Below are 21,697 nucleotides of genomic sequence, written 5' to 3'. Positions count from 1 at the left end.
ATGAATGGATGGTCAGATAAACAGAGGCATGGACAGATTTTTCAGAATGGAAAAAGACTGAGTCCTTGGAGCTCCGAGGGCATGTATCTGTGCCTTGTGCACTTTTTCATGAAGGCAGGGTTGTCCTGAATGTTGACATCCCCTGACCCCATGCCCGGTTATGGGGGGGGGGGGGGGTCTGTCGTGGAGAACACTTAGCAAAGGTCATCTCCCCAGGACTCTACAGCCTGGGCAGGGAGTCAAGCAGCTAAACCTGAAGGAGTAGTGACAGGAGCTGGGAAGCGAGCAAAGACAAAGCCCCTTTGTCTGGAAGTGGCACACACAGCAGGATGGAGCCTTCCCCTTGACAATGAAATCTGCCGCAGCTCCCGAACTTGCTGGGACCTGACCCTCTGTTCAACTGCTCATCCTGCCTTGCAATGGCTTCTCTTCTCAAGAGCCAGAAGTCTCTTAGTCTAAAATGGGTTTGTTTTTGCCCCTGGCAAACAATTCAGTATTGTCTGAAATGCCTGAACTGTAACCGTAAGAGGGGGAAAAATGGAGAGAGAGATTACCATTTTTTCCTGTTGTAAGAGAGCCAATAGTGAAATATTTCTAAAGAGTAGATCTTAGACACTCACGAGGGCTATCTCCTGCTACATCTCAAATTCCACCAGGACAAAAGTTTCCCAGATTTCATCATCTCTGAAGTGGGCACAATCCCATCCACCTCACAGTCTTATTCATACCCTAAAAGGGCTTATTTAAATCAGAAACATTTACAAATGGATGCAATGAATGACAAGTCAATTTGCATCCAACTTTTCAGGGAAACTTCTGGTGCGTAGAACAACGAAAGCCAAGCCGGGAATGGCACCCCACGCGGGGCAGGACATTCTTCCCAGTCCCACAAGAACATGGGCCTTCCATTGAATACAGCGGCTCCACACAGAGCCAGAGCTGGAAAGAAGGGACAGATTACCCCAGAAAATCAAAATGGAAATTGAAGTATATTTGCTGCAATTCTAAGCAAGACCTGCAACTCTCACAGTAGAAAAATATCAGCATAAGCAGTGCCCAGCCTGAAAATGAATGGTCTTCCAAAAGCTCGTTTGTAAGTTGGGTGTTTGGAACTTGGAATACAAGCATTATTTTATGTCCCAAGCCAGCCCACAAACACTGATTGAACTTAAAATATATCTGGCACACTGCATAGACCGAAAACAGTAAAAAGCAATATGTTATATCATTTTAAAAATCTATCAAAATAAAAAAAGAAAAAGAAAAATCTATCAAAATGCTTAGAAAAACAAATACACAGCTCATCACTAGCCAAATACAATAGTAATACAAAATACTGAAACCAGGTTTGAAAACTGAGAAGCTTTATCATTTATCCACTAAGTACCTTCTTTAATCCTCCAAATAAAGTGCCAATCTCCAGAGCAAACTGTCGGTCCAGCTCCTCTTCATGTTCTGACAAGAAAAACAGTGTTTCATTAGTCAGTTTTATTTAAAAGTGGGTTGGTTTCATAGGAGAGGCACTAAGAGAAACTGGACTACGTTCTGGAAAAGCTGCCTGTGGCCTGAGCTACAGACATGGAGACAAGTCAGACTCTTGACCTTCCACTCCAGTTTCCTGTGACCTAAGTTCCTGGAAATACGGAGTGGGGCTGATGGAAATGTTCCCTTCAACTTGTAGTAAGGGTCACAAATGGAAAGGGATCCAGAGAAAAAGCTTCCAGCACCAGGAACCAAGGGGGAATTAGTGCAAATACCTCACCTGTATAGGTGGTGAAAAATTATTTTAAACAGATCACGCCACAAAATGATAGTGATCATAGCCCCATGATATGGACACAATGTTTATGAGATTTATAAAATGAAATCATATAACAGTAATAAGTATACAATTGGTTTAAGACAAAAAGTATAACAAAATATTCATTCAAATATTTCTTAAGGGTGTGCAATAACCAGGCACATGTCGTGATATACCATGGCCTTTGCCTGGGGCTCATGGTACCCCAGGGAAGAGAGACAAACCAGTCATGATAAATTGCAATAGTGCTCATGAACACCATGTAAGGAGGAAAGAAACGCTAAGTTGCCTATGCAATGTCCCGTATGCAGCCCAATGGGAATGGATGGAGCTCAAAAGTGTACTCTAAATTGGAGGTGAAGACTGGGGGGTCCTCCGCATAAGGGTAGTGATGAAGCCACCAGAATGTCTGAAATCGCCCCAAAAGGCTCAGAGTATACAAACAAGGGAAAACCAATGCTTATCAGACCAACAAACCTACAAAACCACAGAAGAACCAAACAGGCACTACCCAGAAAGATTGCAGGAAAACCAGGAGAGTGTGTAGTCATTAAAACATAATCCTGAAAGGACACTGGTTTCATAGTAGGATCCAGGGGCAGATTCACACAAACTGGAGGGGCCCCAGCCTCCAACCACGGGCAATACTGCCCCTGGGAACAACAGGAAAGGGTGGGGCGGTGAGCACTGGCCCAGGGTTCCACGTGGCCCAGCTCCAAGACACATTCCCACTGCATCCCACCCGGTCCAGGGGGCGCTGTGGAGCTGTGTGATTGCAGCAGGGCTCTGGTCCTTTCTGTTACAGCTGCATACACGTCACGTTGTGTGTGTGCACACGCGCTCAATTGTGCACAGACTCAAGTCCCAGGGAAGAGCCAACAAACAAACAGCAAACTACTGCAATCCAACAAAGACCTCCTAAAATTCATTAACACAAAGAGGGTGGAAAACCTCTCTGCCTCTTGCCTCTTCTGTTTTGCCTTCACTTACATACAAAGAGCAACCTCCAGAAACATCAGAATTGTGCAGAACTGAAACAAAGCAGAAACGTGTTTGGAGTTTTTGGTTGTGTTTTTTGCTTCTTTTTTAAAAGAGTACATTCAGAAGCAGTGAAATTTACATGGTAAAGCACCGGACTTCCTGAAACTGGAACGCAGCTCCCTCTAGTGGGAAAAAGGAAGCCTACGCAGGTAGGAAAATAATGAAATCCTGTCTGGGGCTGACCAACTGAAATACTGAGACACAATTTTAAAAAGTAAAAAAAGATTAATTTTAGCATATTTTATTTATTTCAACACGGAATCAGTATTAAACAATTACAAATGAGTCATTTTACATCCCGTTTTCTTACTAATTCTTCAATATCCAATATACATGTTATCCTTACAGCACATCTCAATTTGTAAATAACAAGCCACATCTCAATACGTAAATACAAGCCACATTTTAAGTGCTTGTACAGCTAATGGCTACAGTATTGGACAGCACAGCTCTAAACCAAAAATCGTCTCTCAGGCTTGGAGAATTTCTGTAACTCACCCTTGTCTGATTTCTTGACATTAACAAATGCTATACAACATACATGCGTAGCCTCTTTGGAATTCACTGTCTTCAAACTGCCTTAAGTTAGGTGAAAACGCGCTTCTACAGAATTTGGTTGATACAGGAGAACGGCAGCTGAGAACCTGTAATGGAAATCTTTACCTAAAGAGCTTCGGCCATCAGAATTTCTCTGATGAGACCCTTCAGCTAGAGATCCCATATCCTCACTCAGGACTCGGGACAAAAGTTTTCATCATCCCTCACATACACTCAAGCAAAAGGACCCTGCAAACGGAGAGAAGCCTTCTCTGCCTGAGCAATTTTCTCCATACCACACAGGCCTGACTGTCGGGCAGAGCCAGCTCCTTCTTCGAGGTGCCCTGGTTCTCGATTCAGCGCTCCACAAAACTGCCTCAGAGCACAGAAATGAAGCGGTTTCTGTTGATGAGCCCTCATTACTACATCAGCTGTTGATTCTCTCCACTCTGACCACCACCCAACAAGAGGATACATCAAAGCCCCATTCTACCTACTGAGTGAGAGGATTTGCATTTTAATCGATGCCAATGAGCTGTGGTGGTAAACCATTTACTTAAGAGCACTAACTAACCTACCCCTTTCACCCTCAACATTTTGATAGGAAACCATTTCTGGGGTGGGGTAGGGGTAATTAGAGGGCAATAATCAGGAAGAGGAGGAAACACATATACACCCTCGTCTGACACAAGCCACTGCCAGGGACTAGCACACCCAATCATAGCTTAACATGTCCTGCTGTTTCTATGCATTTGAAAAATTCCAATCAGCTCCTACTGATTCTTTATTTCTCTAGGAAGCCGCTGGGTACAGCAGACTGTGGCAGTAAATGAGTAGAGAAAGGGAGCAGAAAAGATGGGCTTCTCCAGATAAGAGAATTTAATGATAGCCAACTCCCAAAAATTCATATATACAATGTCATATAGAAGGATGACAGGTGCTGGTTTTCCCACGACAACTCTTGAGAAGCGCCCCCCCCCCAATTCCCACTCAGGGAATGAAAAGTTGATGTAGAAATAGCCCAAGCAAAAGCAAATCATATATGTAAATAGGACACGAAGCGACATATAACATAAATGGCCTTCAAATCTCCCTAATAAGGCTGCTCACCTGCTACTCACCTGAAAGAACTCTGGGGTCTTTCAAGGAAAGCCACCAGGCACGTGATTTGCCTGGGAATCCTTAAGGCTCTGGAGAGAGGGGGAAGCAGCTCCAGATGGAGATGGAAACACTCAGGCAAAGAGGAAGCCATAAGCTCTGGGCATGTTCTTTTGTGTTTGACAGGACAACAGGGAGCACTGGCTGGAGGAGTGAGGAGCTGTGAAGTCTAACACTGAGGGTTGCCCTCAAATGCCCTACAGCTGAGGCCCTGTCCCAAGTCACTGTGACAAGTTTACTATAGGTGTTAAGAAAGTCGACTCTGGGTGCGGGAGCCTGGGTGGCTCAGCTGGTTAAGCATCGGCCTTCAGCTCAGTCATGATCTCAGGGTCCTGGGATCAAGTTACCTGTTGGGCTCTCTGATCAAGTGGGGAGTCTGCTTCTCCCTCTGTCCCTCTGTGCTATCACCACCCCCCAAACAAATTTTTAAAAAAACAAAAGAAAGTCAACTCTCGGGGCACCTGGGCGGCTCAGTCAGTTAAGCATCTGCCTTCAACTCAGGTCACGATGCCAGGATCCTGGAATTGAGCCCTGCATCGGGCTCCCTGCTCAGTAGGAAGCCTGCTTCTCCCTCTACCCACTCTCTCTAATAAGTCTTAAAAAAAAAAAAAAAAGAGAGAGAGAGAGAGAGAAAGTCAACTCTCTGGAAGCCAACACTCCACCCCCCACCCCAAGGGCCCCACGTCCACATAGGAGGAGAAGGCCCATGCAAGCCTGAGCAATAGGGGTGGGTCAGCAAGCTTGAGTTCCCAGTAGGAAAGCAGGAGCTCTAATGTTTCCTACAACCCCTGGCCAGAGGTGAAAGGGGAAACAGGGTGAACTATAGCAGGAAGCACTGCCAAACAGATCCCTGAGCCTGAGTGTGACACACGCTATTGATGCCGGCCATCAAGGCAGACTGCCCAGTCCTTGGCTTTTGGGTCCTTTCACGGAAGACCTGTTAACTGAAAGGCCCCTGGTGGCCCCTCCCATGGTTCCAAGGGCAAGGCCAACTGTTCAAAGACAGGACCAGGGGTAGCCTCAATTACCCCCCAGTGCTGCTCACCCTGAACTGGGCCCTACAGAGTTGCCAGCTGTCTTGCAACCAAATTCCTCCAGTCACAAATGCAAGTGGGAAAAACTACCTTCTGACTGATTACAAAGCCCACCCCTCGTGAGTGGTTAGTGTGATATATTAACACAAAGAAGAATCTAAATGTGCTATCTCCTTTCCTTATAAACTGAGACTAGTGATAAGAACAGGGAGGTTTAGGAATAAACAGAAGGTAGAAGGTGAAAATGCTCAACTGTAATTGCATTCCACTCTCAGAACACCTACTATATACACAAAGAATCTGGACATGGCAACTCAAATCATTTGTTCATACTTGCTTAAATATCGGGGCTTCCTGGGGCTACAGTTTATTTAGAGAAACATTAACCTCTGCTCACTCAAGACTTTTAAAAATGAAAATAAAGTGTCTGTGAAATGGAAATGCAAATTTATGGAAAATACCACTCTGTTTACAAAAATGTCCCTAATATGCAACTTTTCAGGAAGAAAGCCACGGCATAAAACTTCAGCCTGGGCTCTGGAAAGCCAAAAGGATCTAGGATGGCCTACTGTTCAATAGGGAGTAACTGTCACGGGGGGGGGGGGGGGGGGGGGGGCTAGAATTCATAAATAAACCCAAGAGATCGTTTTTTGAAAAAAAAAAAAAAAAAAAAAAAAAGAACAAATCCACTAAGTGGACAAAACCTTTGGTAAATTCCCTAAAACAGAAAAAATGAGACCGGTGTGTTTCAAAACACTGTATGATCCTCAACCGGATGTTAATACATTTGAAAATTTCAACGAAAAGGAAAAACGTAGGGGTGCCTGGCTGGCTCAGTTGGTGGCGCATGCAACTCTTGATCTCGGGGTTGTGAGTTCAAGCCCCACGTTGGGTGTAGAGATTACGTAAAAATAAAATTGAAAAAAAAAATATATATATATATATACAAATTACTCAAACTGACAAGAAAACCTAAATATAACCTGAAATAACTGAAAGACACTGACGTTTTCAGTGAATCTACTTCCAAAGACTCCACGCGTAGACAAACTTACAAGTGAATATCGAACTCTGATGCTGACGTCTCGTACTCTATGTAAACAGTTTGATAGCATGCACAAAAAAATGAAAAACTTCCCCATTTTATAAAGATAACAGAACGTTGATATTAAAATCTGATGAAACGAAAAATAAAACTACAGGCCAACCAATCTCACTTAGAAATCAATAATTTAAAAAAAACTTGGAAACAAGCAGTGTATTTAAAACTACCGTGGTCATAGGTTGGTTGTAGGAATCCATATAAGCCGTACTGGAAAACGTATAACTTTAGAACATGTCAACAGCTTGAGAGGGAAAAACTATGCAATCATTTGAATAGGTGCTTTAAAAATGAATTCAGGGGCGCCTGGGTGGCACAGCGGTTAACCGTCTGCCTTCGGCTCAGGGCGTGATCCCGGCGTTGTGGGATCGAGCCCCACATCAGGCTCCTCCGCTATGAGCCTGCTTCTTCCTCTCCCACTCCCCCTGCTTGTGTTCCCTCTCTCGCTGGCTGTCTCTATCTCTGTCAAAATAAATAAATAAAATCTTTAAAAAAATAAAAATAAAAATAAAATAAAAATGAATTCAACATTTACTGCTGATTTTAAAATTTTAGTTAAAAGGAGCTAGCCAGATTCCTTAGCACGATTTAAAAAAAAAAAAAAAAGCAAAGTTTATTCAACTTTTCAGTAATGGTAGAAACAATATAGGGATTTCCATTGAAATTAGAATTAAAATAAAAATAGCATTCTTTCCCAACAACTATATTGTTCTAAAAGTTCCAGCTAAGCAATAGATAAAGCAAAACCATTAGTATGATCTGCAGATGATAGTATCTAAACACAAAAATTAGGAAAATCAAAAATAAGTTAATGGAACATTAAGAGAATTCAATAAATTGTTGGAATTTAACATACATAAACCAAAATAAATACCTTTAGACCAGAAATAATCAATTACAAATTATAGGAAATATAACTGGAAAATTTCCCAATCATAAAAGGAAAAAAAAAAGACTCAAAAAATCTGAATAGGAATTTTAGCAGAACCTGTTTTTTTGTGGGGTTTTTGGGGTTTTTTTAAGATTTTATTTATTTGACAAAGAGAGAGACAGCAAGAGGGAACACAAGCAGGGGGAGTGAGAGAGGGAGAAGCAGGCTTCCCGCTGAGCAGGGAGCCTGATGTAGGGCTCCATGCAGGACTCGATCCCAGGACCCTGGGATCATGACCTGAGCTAAAGGCAGACACTTAACGACTGAGCCACACAGGTGCCCCTTAGCAGGACCTGTTATGAAGAAGACCAGCAACCTTTACTAACGGAAATAACAGAAGATCCTGAATGAATAAAGAAAAAATACCATATCCGTGGGTGGAAAAATACAATATTATAAGAATATTAATTATTTACAAATTAATTTCTAGGGTTCTTTTAATTCTAATTAAAACCCTAACGAGATTATTTTCAGAACAGTGTCAAATATGTATATGGAAGAATAAACCAGTGAGAAAAGTTAAGTGAGGAAATGAAGAACGATGAGTAATAACTTATTCCACCAGATACTCAAATATTTTACAAAGCATTTTTAATTAAAACAGTGCAGTAATGATGTATGAATTGATAGAGAAATCAATGAAACAGAAAAGACAGCTCCCCTACCCCAGTCTGGTGTATATATAAGAATTTAGCAATGGTAGGAGCACCTGGGTGGCTTAGTCGATTAAGCAGCTGACTCTTGGTCTTGGCTCAGGTCTTGATCTCCCAGTCTCGGGATCGAGCCCCACTCTGTGCTGCGTGGAGTCCGCTTCACATTCTCTCCCCCTCTCACCCTTCCCCCACTCACCCACATGCACATGTGTGTACATGCTCTCTAATTTAAAAAATCTTAAAAAAAAAAAGAATTTGGCAATGATCAAGATTGCATCATAATTCAATATGGGAAGAAACAGTTAATCCTGTTTGGTTATCTATTTGGGAAAAAATAATTTAACTTTTCACTTCAATCATAGACCAAATACATGTGAGATGGGCTAAAGAAGAAAGGCTGAACTGGCTGAGACACAAGAAGAGGGACACTCTCCAAAAGAAGAAGTATTATTGGCAAACCTTCCTGGAGAGCAGTCTGGGGGAGTCTATCAAGAACCTTAAAAATATTCATGTAGCTGGACTCTGCAATGCCTCTTTTGGAAATCCTTCTTCTGAAAATCCTTCTGAGAAAAGCTATCAGGTATCATACAGCAATACAAATAGATTCCTTACAAACTAAGTGAGCTACACACTCAACTCATACAGATGGAATGAAAAGGAGCAGAGCAAATCCAAAGAAACAATAAGAAATAATAAGAGCAGAAATCAGTGAACTGGAGAACAAAAGGAAACAACTGAGAAACTGAACAAAGCCACAAGCTGGAAAGATCCCGAAGCTCTCTGGCACCATTGATCAGAGCAAAAAAATAAGAGGAAGGAAGGGAGGGAAGATGATGTAAAACAAAATACACAGTAAGAGACGAAAGCAAAACTACAGAAACAAAAAAACTTCAAATGCGCGTATTATGAACCGCAGTACCCTAGTCAAGTTGAAAACCTACACCAATGCAGAAATCCTTGGAAAGCTACAAAATGCCAAAACAGGTACAAGGAGAAATAAACTTGAATATAAACCAAGTGGTCTAAGACTTCCCCTCCCAGCTGCTTCCCCAGGTGACCACCAATCACTCAGGTTTCTACTGATGACAATTCGACTCTTTTCAGGAACTGCATCAAACTGATAATGAGCACAACAATATACGGGCCTCCTTTAGGTGGGAGCATGAACTCTTTCAAGGTTACTGCAGGGCAGATCTCATCTTTCCTCATGTTAAGTGTACGCAGAGGGACATAAAAGTGTTTCTACATCTACCAAACCACAAGGGCACAAACTTGACACAGTGGGTCTGGATTAGCCACGAAGCTGCAGAGCTCCAGGGGAGAAGTCACCAAGCATAGCAGATCACCACCACCCCATCCCCAGTGTTTCCATATGACTTAGAGATGCTCTACGCCTGGCAGAGTCGGGAGGAAGAAGGGGTGTTCTGTTCAGTCCCTGCTGTGAATTTACCCAAAGATTCTATTTGACAAAGGCCATTAAAATCAGTCTGCTGTCCCTAATGGCCTGACAGCTCTGCTTCCCCAGACAGAGTGCCGTGAACAAGATGTCTGTTCCGCGCCCAGAGAAAGCAGCCGTGCACGTGCCCACTGGTGGCATTTCACTCAACGGGTAAGTTTTGAGCCTGTAATATGTTCTAGGCACTCTGTTTGCTCCAGATACAAACATCCCAAAGAAGTTTACAGAAGAGACAGTTTTCCCAGTGACCTACTTCTATCATGCGGCTAAGTAGCACTTTTTCCCGAATTAGACAGTATGACATGGAGCCAAGCAGCCTTAACATTGCACCATTAAACACACTTTGGCAAGACAGGGGGATCCGGCTTCCATGAGCTGAACTGGCAAAAGTATTAGAGAAAGAAGACATTTCTTGGGAGTAACCTGAGAAACCCTTTGGCACTGACATTTAAAGGAAAAACAGGATAAAAGAAGCTTCAGGCTAGGGAGTGGTCACTAGTAAGTCAAACAGCATGAAAGCCTCTGGATCAGCTGAGGTGCAGAAAAGCTTCCTACTATCCACAGAAGCAGCCCCTCCCACTGCCATCCCAGCAGCCAGCGTGACACAGAAAGGAAACATTTTATTCCAGTTTTTGGATAAAATTTTAAATTTTATAGAATAGACAGAAGGGCCTCCCCTTTTAAAGTGAGGTGCTTTAGGAATTAAATTATCGATAAATATAAGTGGCTGAATAGAACAAAATATTGGGCATCGAGTTGGACGCCTCTGAGTTTAAACCCAGTTCCATTAGAACTTATTAGATGTGTTTCTCTCATCTATGGAACATAAGAACTAGGATGATCGGTAGGGGAAGAAAGGGATAAAGAAAGGGGGGGTAATCAGAAGGGGGAATGAAACATGAGAGACTATGGACTATGAGAAACAAACTGAGGGCCTCAGAGGGGAGGGGGGTGGGGGAATGGGATATACCGGCGATGGGTAGTAAGGAGGGCACGTATTCCATGGTGCACTGGGTGTTATACGCAACTAATGAATCATCGAGCCTTACATCGGAAACCGGGGATGTACTGTATGGTGACTAACATAATATAATAAAAAATCATTTAAATAAATAAATAAAAATAAAAACAAAAATAAATATTAAAAAAAAAGAACTTATTAGATGTGTGACCTTGGATAAGTTGTATTTTCAGCCTCTGCATCCTCATCTGGGTAAAAAAGGACAACACCCATGGTGACAGACTCCTAAGATGACTGCCATAAATTCCATGTACGTGCACGTTGCTCCAGCCACAAAGAGTCTTTACCGCCCTTGAATCTGGACTGGGGCTGTGATTTGCTTTCACCAATAAACGAGGTGGAAGTGGACTGTACAACTTTCCAGGCTGAGCTTCAAGAGATCTGCAGCTTCTGCTTTTGTGCGCTTGCAATACTCCCCTCTTGAACCCAGCTGTCCTGTGAGGAAAAATATAAGCCATGTGGAGAGCCATGCAGAGAGAACCTCTGCACGCTAGCTGACAGCCCCCTACTGAGGTCTTGGCTAGCCACATGAGTGAGCCACCAGATGACTGCAGCCCCCGCTAACAACACACACAGCAGAGGACCTGCCCTGCTGAGTCCAGCAGAGGTCTGTTAAAAATAAACTCACGGACAAAGACGCACAAAAATGAGTTAGTGTAATCTATAACATCAACAAGCCAAAAAAGGAAAACCGCATGGTCGTCTCGATAGAGGCACAAAAAGCATTTGACAAAATCCAACACCCATTTACAATTAAAAACTCTCAGCAAACTAGAAATAGAAGGGAACTTCCTCAACTGGATTAAGAACATTTACAAAAAACCTACAGTGAACATCATACTTCATGGTCAGAAAGCATTCCTGCTAAGATCAGAAAAAAGGCAAAACTGTCCCCTCTCACCACTCCTTTTCAATATCATAATGGGAGTCCTAGTTAGTGCGGTAAGAAAATGAAATAAAAGATATACAGAATGGAGGGCGCCTGGATGGCTCAGTTGGTAAGGCATCTGCCTTTGGCTCAGGTCATGATTCCAGGGGCCTGGGATCGAGCCCTGGTAGGGCTTCCTGCTCTGCGGGGAGCCTGCTTCTTCCTCTCCCTCTGCCATTCTCCTGCTTGTGCTCTCTGGCTCTATCTCTCTGTCAAATAAATAAATAAAATCTTTAAAAAAAAAAAAGGTAGACCAAATAGAAGAAAGAAAGAAAAGAAAGAAAAGAAAGAAAAGAAAGAAAAGAAAGAAAAGAAAGAAAAGAAAGAAAGAAAGAAAGAAAGAAAGAAAGAAAGAAAGAAAGAGGTTAAGATGGCGGAGGAGTAGGAGACACCGTTTTCAGCCGGTCCCCTGAGTCGAGCTGGATAGGTACCAGACCAGCCTAAACAACCACGGAACCAGCCTGAGACGCAGGAAGACGCATCTGGATCTCTACAAATGAACATCTCCAGCGCTGAGTATTGAGGTACGAAGCGGGGAGCCATGAAACTGTGCACAGATATCGGAAGATAAATGGAAGGGGGAGGGAGCCGCCGCGTTCGGGTGCCGGGAAGCGGTAGCCACTTGCACGGGGGAGCGGGCGTGGCTCGTGGTCGGCACCCGCAAATCAGCAGACTGAGACCTGGTCGGCACCCGCAAAACAGCAGACTGAGACCGTGAGCCGGGAGCGCACGCCACCAGGCATCTCGCGTAACCCCGGAATCCCGGTGCGCTCACTGGATCCAGACTGAGACCAGGAGATCCGGGAGCGGGCGCTGGGCGGCTGGCGGCATTAGAAACACAAAGGACAGAGACGCGCCGGCCCTGGAAGTGAGGGCTGGGACGCCGGGTGTGGGGCACACATCCCGGGACGCTGCAGGGTTGAGCAGCACCAACAGTAACAGAGTTAAAGTGGCCAGAACATTAGTAGAGAACGGGCCGCAATCCTTCTGTTCCGTGACAGAGGCTGAGATTCGGCCGCTGCTGCTCTGACCCTCAGAAGAGGCACAGCAAACCGCCAGGGAAAGCCGCCAGAGAACAAAAGCCTGGAAATACCGGCTCAGAGAGTGCCCATCCCCATCCCCCCTCGCAGGGGACACGGAGACTCTACCCAAACAGGGCTGCCTGAGTATCGGCGCGGCAGGCCCCTCCCCCAGAAGGCAGGCTGAAAAGTCAAGAAGCCCACAACCCGGGCGCCTTCGGCTTAGGGCGTGATCCCGGCGTTCCGGAAAGGAGTCCCTCATCGGGCTCCTCCGCTGGGAGCCTGCTTCTTCCTCTCCCACTCCCCTGCTTCTGTTCCTTCTCTCGCTGGTTGGCTGCCACATAAATAAATAAATAAAATCTTTAAAGAAGAAGCCCACATCCCTAAGATCCCTATAAAACAAGGGGCACGGCTTGGGACCCAGTCAATAATTTGGGCTCTGGAAACCCCGCAACCTCTCTTCATCAGAATGACAAGAAGGAGAAGCCCCCCCCAGCAAAGAAAAGACAGTGAGTCTGTGGCCTCTGCCACAGAAATAATGGATATGGATGTAACCAAATTATCAGAAATGGAATTCAGAGTAACGATGGTCAAAATGATGAGTAGAATTGAAAAAAGTATAAACGAAAAGGTTACTGAGAATATAGAATCCCTAAGGACAGAAATGAGAGCGAATCTGACAGAAATTAAAAATTCTATGAGCCAAATGCAGGCAAAACTAGAGGCTCTGACGGCCAGGGTCACGGAAGCGGAGGAAAGGGTTAGTGAATTGGAGGATGGGTTAATAGAGGAAAAAATGAAAATAGAAGATGGTCTTAAAAAAATCCACGCCCACGAATGTAGGTTACGTGAAATTACTGACTCAATGAAACGATCCAATGTCAGAATCATCGGCATCCCCGAGGGGGTGGAGAAAAACAGAGGTCTAGAAGAGATATTTGAACAAATTGTAGCTGAAAACTTCCCTAATCTAGCAAGGGAAACAAACATTCGTGTCCAAGAGGCAGAGAGGACCCCTCCCAAGCTCAACCACGACAAACCTACGCCACGTCACGTCATAGTGCATTTTGCAAATATTAGATGCAAGGATACAGTATTGAAAGCGGCCAGGGCAAAGAAATTTCTCACGTACCAAGGCAAAGGCATCAGAATTACGTCAGACCTGTCTACACAGACCTGGAATGAGAGAAAGGGTTGGGGGAGCATATTTAAAGCTCTTTCAGAGAAAAACATGCAGCCAAGGATCCTTTATCCAGCAAGGCTGTCATTCAGAATTGATGGAGAAATAAAGACATTTCAGAATCGCCAGTCACTAACCAATTTTGTAACTACGAAACCAGCCCTACAGGAGATATTACGGGGGGGTTCTATAAAAGTAAAAAGGCCCCAAGAGTGATACAGAGCAGAAAGTCACAGCCAATACAAAAAAAAGACTTTACTGGCAACATGGCAACATTAAAATCATATCTATCAGTAATCAGTCTTAATGTAAATGGTTTGAACCATCCCATAAAACGCCACAGGGTTGCAGATTGGATAAAAAGAAATGACCCATCCATTTGCTGTCTACAACAGACTCATTTCAAACCCAAAGATGCATTCAGACTGAGAGTAAGGGGATGGAGTACCATCTTTCACGCAAATGGTCCTCAAAAGAAAGCTGGGGTAGCAATTCTCATATCAGATAAATTGGATTTTAAACTACAGACTATAGTTAGAGATGCAGAAGGGCACTATATTATTCTTAAGGGAAGTATTCAACAAGTGGATATGACAATTATAAATATATATGCCCCCAACAGGGGAGCAGCAAGATACACAAGCCAACTCTTATCCAGAATAAAGAGACATATAAATGAAAATACATTAATAGTAGGGGACCTCAACACTCCACTATCAGAAATAGACAGAACACCCTGGCAAAAACTAAGCAAAGAATCAAAGGCTTTGAATGCCATACTCGACGAGTTGGACCTCATAGATATATATAGAACACTACACCCCAGAACCAAAGAATACTCATTCTATTCTAATGCCCATGGAACATTCTCAAGAATAGACCATGTTCTGGGACACAAAACAGGTCTCAACCGATACCAAAAGATTGAAATTATCCCCTGCATATTCTCAGACCACAACGCTCTGAAATTGGAACTCAACCACAAGGAAAAATTTGGAAGAAACTCAAACACTTGGAGACTAAGAACCATTCTGCTCAGGAATGACTCGATAAAGCAGGAAATCAAAAATCAAATTAAACAATTTATGGAGACCAATGAGAATGAAAATACAACAGTCCAAAACCTATGGGATACTGCAAAGGCAGTCCTAAGGGGGAAATACATAGCCATCCAAGCCTCACTCAAAAGAATAGAAAAATCTAAAATGCAGTTTTTATATTCCCACCTCAAGAAGCTGGAACAGCAACAGAGGGACAGGCCTAATCCACGTACGAGGAAGCAGTTGACCAAAATTAGAGCTGAAATCAATCAAGCAGAAACCAGAAGTACAGTAGAGCAGATCAACAGGACTAGAAGCTGGTTCTTTGAGAGAATCAATAAAATTGACAGACCACTGGCAAGACTTATCCAAAAGAAAAGAGAAAGGACCCAGATTATTAAAATTATGAATGAAAAAGGAGAGGTCACGACGAGCACCATTGAAATTGGAAGGATTATTAGAAATTTTTATCAACAGCTATATGCCAATAAACTAAGCAATCTGGAAGAGATGGAATCCTTCCTGGAAACCTATAAACTACCAAGATTGAAACCGGAAGAAATTGATTCCTTAAACAGGCCAATTAATTATGAAGAAATTGAGTCAGTGATAAACAACCTTCCAAATAACAAAACTCCAGGCCTGGATGGTTTTCCTGGGGAATTCTACCAAACATTCAAAGAAGAAATAATACCTATTCTCCTAAAGCTATTTCAAAAAATAGAAACAGAAGGAAAGCTACCAAACTCATTCTATGAGGCCAATATTACCTTGATCCCCAAACCAGGCAAAGACCCCCTCAAAAAGGAGAATTACAGACCGATTTCCCTAATGAATATGGACGCCAAAATCCTCAACAAGATACTTGCTAATAGAATCCAACAGTACATTAAAAGGATTATCCATCACGATCAAGTGGGATTCATACCTGGGATGCAAGCGTGGTTCAATATTCGCAAATCAATCAGCGTGATACATCATATCAACAAGAAAAGACTCAGGAACCATATGATCCTCTCAATCGATGCCGAAAAAGCATTTGACAAAATACAGCATCCTTTCCTGATTAAAACCCTTCAGAGTGTAGGAATAGAAGGTACATTTCTCAATCTCATAAAAGCCATCTATGAAAAGCCTACTGCAAATATTATTCTCAATGGAGAAAAGCTGGAAGCCTTTCCCTTAAGATCAGGAACTCGACGAGGATGCCCACTCTCGCCACTATTATTCAACATAGTACTAGAAGTCCTTGCAACAGCAATCAGACGACAAAAAGGGATCAAAGGTATTCAAATTGGCAAAGAAGAAGTCAAAATGTCTCTCTTTGCAGATGACATGATACTCTATATGGAAAACCCAAAAGAAGCCACTCCCAAATTATTAGAAGTTATAGAGCAATTCAGTAACGTGGCAGGATACAAAATAAATGCTCAGAAATCAGTTGCATTTCTATACACGAATAACGAGACCGAAGAAAGAGAAATTAGGGAATCCATCCCATTTACAATAGCACCAAAAACCATACGTTACCTTGGAATTAACTTAACCAGAGACGTAAAGGACCTATATTCTAGAAACTATAAATCACTCTTGAAAGACATTGAGGAAGACATAAAAAGATGGAAAGATATTCCATGCTCATGGATCGGAAGAATTAACATAGTTAAAATGTCCATGCTACCCAGAGCAATCTACACTTTCAATGCTATCCCGATCAAAATACCAAGGACATTTTTCAAAGAACTGGAACAAACAGTCCTTAAATTTGTATGGAAACAGAAAAGGCCCCGAATCTCCAAGGAACTGTTGAAAAGGAAAAACAAAGCTGGGGGCATCACAATGCCGGATTTCGAGCTGTACTACAAAGCTGTGATCACAAAGACAGCATGGTACTGGCACAAAAACAGACACATAGACCAATGGAACAGAATAGAGAGCCCAGAAATGGACCCTCGGCTCTTTGGGCAACTAGTATTTGATAAAGCAGGAAAAAACATCCGGTGGGAAAAAGACAGTCTCTTCAATAAATGGTGCTGGGAAAATTGGACAGCTACATGCAAAAGAATGAAACTTGACCACTATCTCACACCATACACAAAAATAAACTCCAAATGGATGAAAGACCTCAATGTGAGACAGGAATCTATCAAAATTCTAGAGGAGAACATAGGCAACAACCTCTACGACATCGGCCAAAGCAACCTTTTTCATGACACATCCCCAAAGGCAAGAGAAACAAAAGATAAAATGAATTTATGGGACTTCATCAAGATTAAAAGTTTCTGCACAGCCAAGGAAACAGTCAGAAAAACTAAGAGGCAGCCCACGGAATGGGAGAATATATTTGCAAATGACACTATAGATAAAGGACTGGTATCCAAGATCTACAAAGAACTTCTCAAACTCAATACACGAGAAACAAATAAACAAATCAAAAAATGGGCAGAAGATATGAACAGACACTTTTCCAATGAAGACATACAAATGGCTAACAGACACATGAAAAAATGTTCAAAATCATTAGCCATCAAGGAAATTCAAATCAAAACCACACTGAGATACCACCTTACGCCAGTTAGAATGGCAAAAATAGACAAGGCAAGAAACAACAATTGTTGGAGAGGATGTGGAGAAAGGGGATCCCTCCTACATTGCTGGTGGGAATGCAAGTTGGTACAGCCACTCTGGAAAACAGTGTGGAGGTCCCTTAAAAAGTTAAAAATTGAGCTACCCTATGATCCAGCCATTGCACTACTGGGTATTTACCCCAAAGATACAGACGTAGTGAAGAGAAGGGCCATATGCACCCCAATGTTCATAGCAGCAATGTCCACAATAGCTAAATCGTGGAAGGAGCCGAGATGCCCTTCAACAGATGACTGGATTAAGAAGTTGTGGTCCATATATACAATGGAATATTACTCAGCTATCAGAAAGAACGAGTTCTCAACATTTGCTACAACATGGACAGCACTGGAGGAGATAATGCTAAGTGAAATAAGTCAAGCAGAGAAAGACAACTATCATATGATTTCTCTCATCTATGGAACATAAGAACTAGGATGATCAGTAGGGGAAGAAAGGGATAAAGAAAGGGGGGGGTAATCAGAAGGGGGAATGAAACATGAGAGACTATGGACTATGAGAAACAAACTGAGGACTTCAGAGGGGAGGGGGGTGGGGGAATGGGATAGACCGGTGATGGGTAGTAAGGAGGGCACGTATTGCATGGTGCACTGGGTGTTATACACAACTAATGAATCATCGAGCCTTACATCGGAAACCGGGGATGTACTGTATGGTGACATAATATAATAAAAAATCATTAAAAAAAAAAAAAAGAAAAAAAGAAAGAAAGAAAGAAAGAAAGAAAGAAAGAAAGAAAGAAAGAAAGAAAGAAAATTGTCTTTGAATGCAGATAATACAAATACCTATGTAGAAAATCCAAAAAATCTACAAAAAAACTCTTGAAACCAATAAGTGATTATAGCAAGGTTGCAGGATACAAGATTTATGTGCAAAAGTCAATTACTTTCCTGTACATCAGCAATGAACAAGTGAAATTTACAATTAAGAATATAATACCATTTACATTAGCACCCTAAAAAGTGAAATACTTAGGTATAAATCGAACAAAATATACACAAGTTATATGTTAGGAGAACTAGAAAACTGATGAAAAATAAAAAACAAAAAACAAAAAAAAATTGAGAAATATTCCATGTTCATGGATAGGAAGACTCAATATTGTTAAGATGTCAGAGTTACCCAACTTCATCTATAGATTCAATGCAATCTGAATCAAAATCCCAGCAAGTTCCCTTGTGGATACTGACAACATGATTCTAAAGTTTATATGGAGAGGCAAAAGATCCAGAACAGCCAACACAATATTGAAGGAGAAGAACAAAGTCAGAGGACTATTACCATCCAATTTCAAGACTTATTATAAAGCCTCAGTATTCAAGAGACTGTGGCATTGGTGAAAGAACAGACAAATAAATGAATGGAACAGAATAGAAAGCCCAGAAAAAGACCCACATAAATACAGTAAACTGACCTTTGACAAAGGAGCAAAGGTAATACAACACAGGAAAGATGGTCTTTCAACAAATGCTGGACCTGGACACCCGCATTCAAAAAAATTAATCTAGATGCAGATTTTACACCCTTCACAAAAATTAACTGAAAATGGATATTACAGATCTAAATATAAAATGCACTGAACTCTTAGAAGACAACATTAAGAGAAAATCTAGATGACCTTGGCTCTAGGAAGTATTTTTTATATATCCAAAACACAGCTCATGGTAAACTGGACTTAAACAAAATTTAAAATATCTGCTCTGTAAAAGACACTGTCAAGGGAATAAGGTGACAAGCCAAAGGCTGGAAGAAAATATACAAAGAACTATTAAAACTCAAGAATAAGAAAATAAACAACCCAATTAAAAAATGGGCAAAAGACCTGAACAAGCACCTCACCAAAAAAGATTAGATATATATGGCAGTAAGCACATGAAGATGCTCCACATCACATGTCACCAGGGAAATGCAAATTAAAACAACGAGATACCACTGCACACCTGCGAGAATGGCGAAAATCTGGAATACCGACATCCATTTATGGAAAAGACTATGGATTAGCTAATATCCATTCTTTCCTCCTCTATAACAGAACCCTTGACTTTAACTGGATAAATGTACTTCCACCAAAGATTACATTTACTTGCTCCCCTCACAGTTGATGTGAGGGCTACAGGACTGGGTTCTAGCAAATGGTAGGTCAATGGAAATGACGTAAGCAACTTTCAAGTCATACTCAGAGAAGAGGGCCTGTCCTCCCCTTCCCTTCCATCCTTCCTTCTGGGAGAAAAGGGAACATGACAGCTGGAGCTGAAGCAGCCACCTTACATCATGAGGTGAAGCCACATGACAAAGATGGCAGAGGGACATGGTAGAAGGACCCAGGCTCTTTGATGCTATCTGGACACCATACATGCCTTGAACAGTTATGTTGGAGGCTGTGTTTCTGCTGCCAAGCCTACCTTCGAAGTAATATACCATCTCGTAGGGCGTTCTTAAGATTGAATGAGACAAGGTACATGTAGTATCTAATATGGTGCCTGACATAGAGCAGGGTTAGCTCCCCCACACGGGCCCTGGGAGCTCAGAGGCTCCAGAAGAAGGATGCAACTATTTGGCCAGCCTGGACAAAAGAACAGTCCTCATCTACTGCAGATGGTCTGTCTCTGCAACCAAGCCCATGGTTTTGAGTGGGACACATGTAGAATGGGAGAGAAGTCAATCCTGGGGATGCATATCCAAATCAGTCCCAGTGATACATAAGGAGGCACGTATTCAGAGCAGAGCACTCTTCAACTGTGCTTCCCAAAACCCACCTTTTGCCATCTTAAGTGACTTTTCAGAATACTCTGCCAAACTCCTCACATAAATATCCAAGGTCTTTCACAGCTTCTCCCTGATTTTTGATCTAAGCTCAATACTACCACTGTCCCCTCACTCTCTACACTCCAGTCCCACTGAGTGGTTTGTAGTTGCCAGACCATGCTATGCTTCCCCACACCCCAAAGGTTTGTCCATTTGCCTGCAAACTCCTCTGTTTCCACAGATCCTCTGACATCTCCTCTACTCGGCTGGCTCCTGTTCTACCTTACGACAAAGCCCAGTAATCTCCATCTCCTCTAAAAAACTGTCCCTGACGACGGAAGAGACCATCATGGACCCTCCTCGTTTCTTTCTCCCATTCTTCCATAGCATGGGAACCCTGAGTGGCACATGGCCACCAAGGTAAAGATGATGTTTCCCAGCCTCCCAGCTGTGTCCATAAGACCTGGCACTGGCCAACTGGGGATGAGCAGAAGTGTGAGCGCCCCTTAAAGGACAGGAGGGTTCCCATCCCCTTTCGTATAGCCTGGAATGTGGATTTGGTGATGATTCTTCTTCAACAAGCATACAAAGCACTAAACACAGAAGAACAAAAGGATGAAAGGAGTCTGGGCCTCCAATACCATGAGCTGCCTCCACATGTCTGAGAGCAATGATGATGGAAGAGAGATGGAAGAGGTTACTGCAGATCACATCCACAGACTTCAATAGCCATGGAATCAAACCCTCTTGTCACAGAAGACCAGCCACAGGATCCCCTCCAAATCCAGGATTGGGGTGGAAAACTGCACTGACTCAGGTCATGGACTCAAAGTGTCCCAGGGAGGGGAAAGCAAAGCAGGGTCCAAGTCATCCCGAGCCCATTAAACAATCTTCCTGAATCTTCTACCTCTGAATACTTCCCTCCTCCTTCCTTTCTTGATAGAAGGTCAGGAAAGTTGGGACCTTACCTCTGGAAGCTTTGTAAACTTCATAGAAAGAATATAAGTGGAAGCCTAGTGAAGCAAACAGGTAAAACGACAGTTCCCATCGGGGCAGCATTGTTCCTTGTGACAAAGGGTCCAGGCAGATACACTGAGAGTTTCTAGGAAGAGAAACAGAAATAAAAACAGTAAGCCATAGACATGACACTAGGGAACAGCATCATATCAGTTCACTTGCTCTCTCAGGGACCCATCACTATTTAAGGTGATATGGATATAACCCCAGTCACACTTCCTTCTGCCAGTGACTTTATGCATCCCACATCCAAAATGCGTGTGCGTGCACACACGCACATGCCCTGCCTTCCCCGGGGTGGGCAGGTCTTCCCTATGAGCTCCCACAGCCCCCCACCTGCCTCCCATCAGAGTGCACTAAGTAGTAGAGCAGGTGATAGGAAGTCTTA

The 21,697-nt window shown here is 42.8% G+C and overlaps 1 protein-coding gene across 4 annotated transcripts in view; it reads right to left on the bottom strand.

Annotated features, from left to right (window-relative positions):
- The window catches only part of HHAT (hedgehog acyltransferase), a 314,085-nt gene that overhangs the window by 280,148 nt on the left and 12,240 nt on the right, over positions 1–21,697 (bottom strand). For 3 of the 4 annotated variants that reach the window (XM_045787833.2, XM_045787835.2, XM_087857933.1), the window contains exons 2-3: positions 21,261–21,394; positions 1,388–1,455 (exon numbers count right to left, since the gene is read on the bottom strand). In XM_045787833.2, the coding sequence (XP_045643789.2) occupies positions 1,388–1,455; positions 21,261–21,351 (159 nt within the window). In that variant the 5' untranslated portion in view covers positions 21,352–21,394. The remainder of the gene's footprint in view (positions 1–1,387; positions 1,456–21,260; positions 21,395–21,697) is intronic. The other variant, XM_087857930.1, reaches the window with a different exon arrangement.

Source organism: Ursus americanus, chromosome 2 (assembly GCF_024610735.1).
Source record: "Ursus americanus isolate L20-20 chromosome 2, mUrsAme1.1.p, whole genome shotgun sequence".
NCBI lineage: Eukaryota > Metazoa > Chordata > Mammalia > Carnivora > Ursidae > Ursus > Ursus americanus.
The sequence above is the reverse complement of the archived record's forward strand: the minus strand, read 5'-3'. Positions and strand labels throughout refer to the sequence as shown.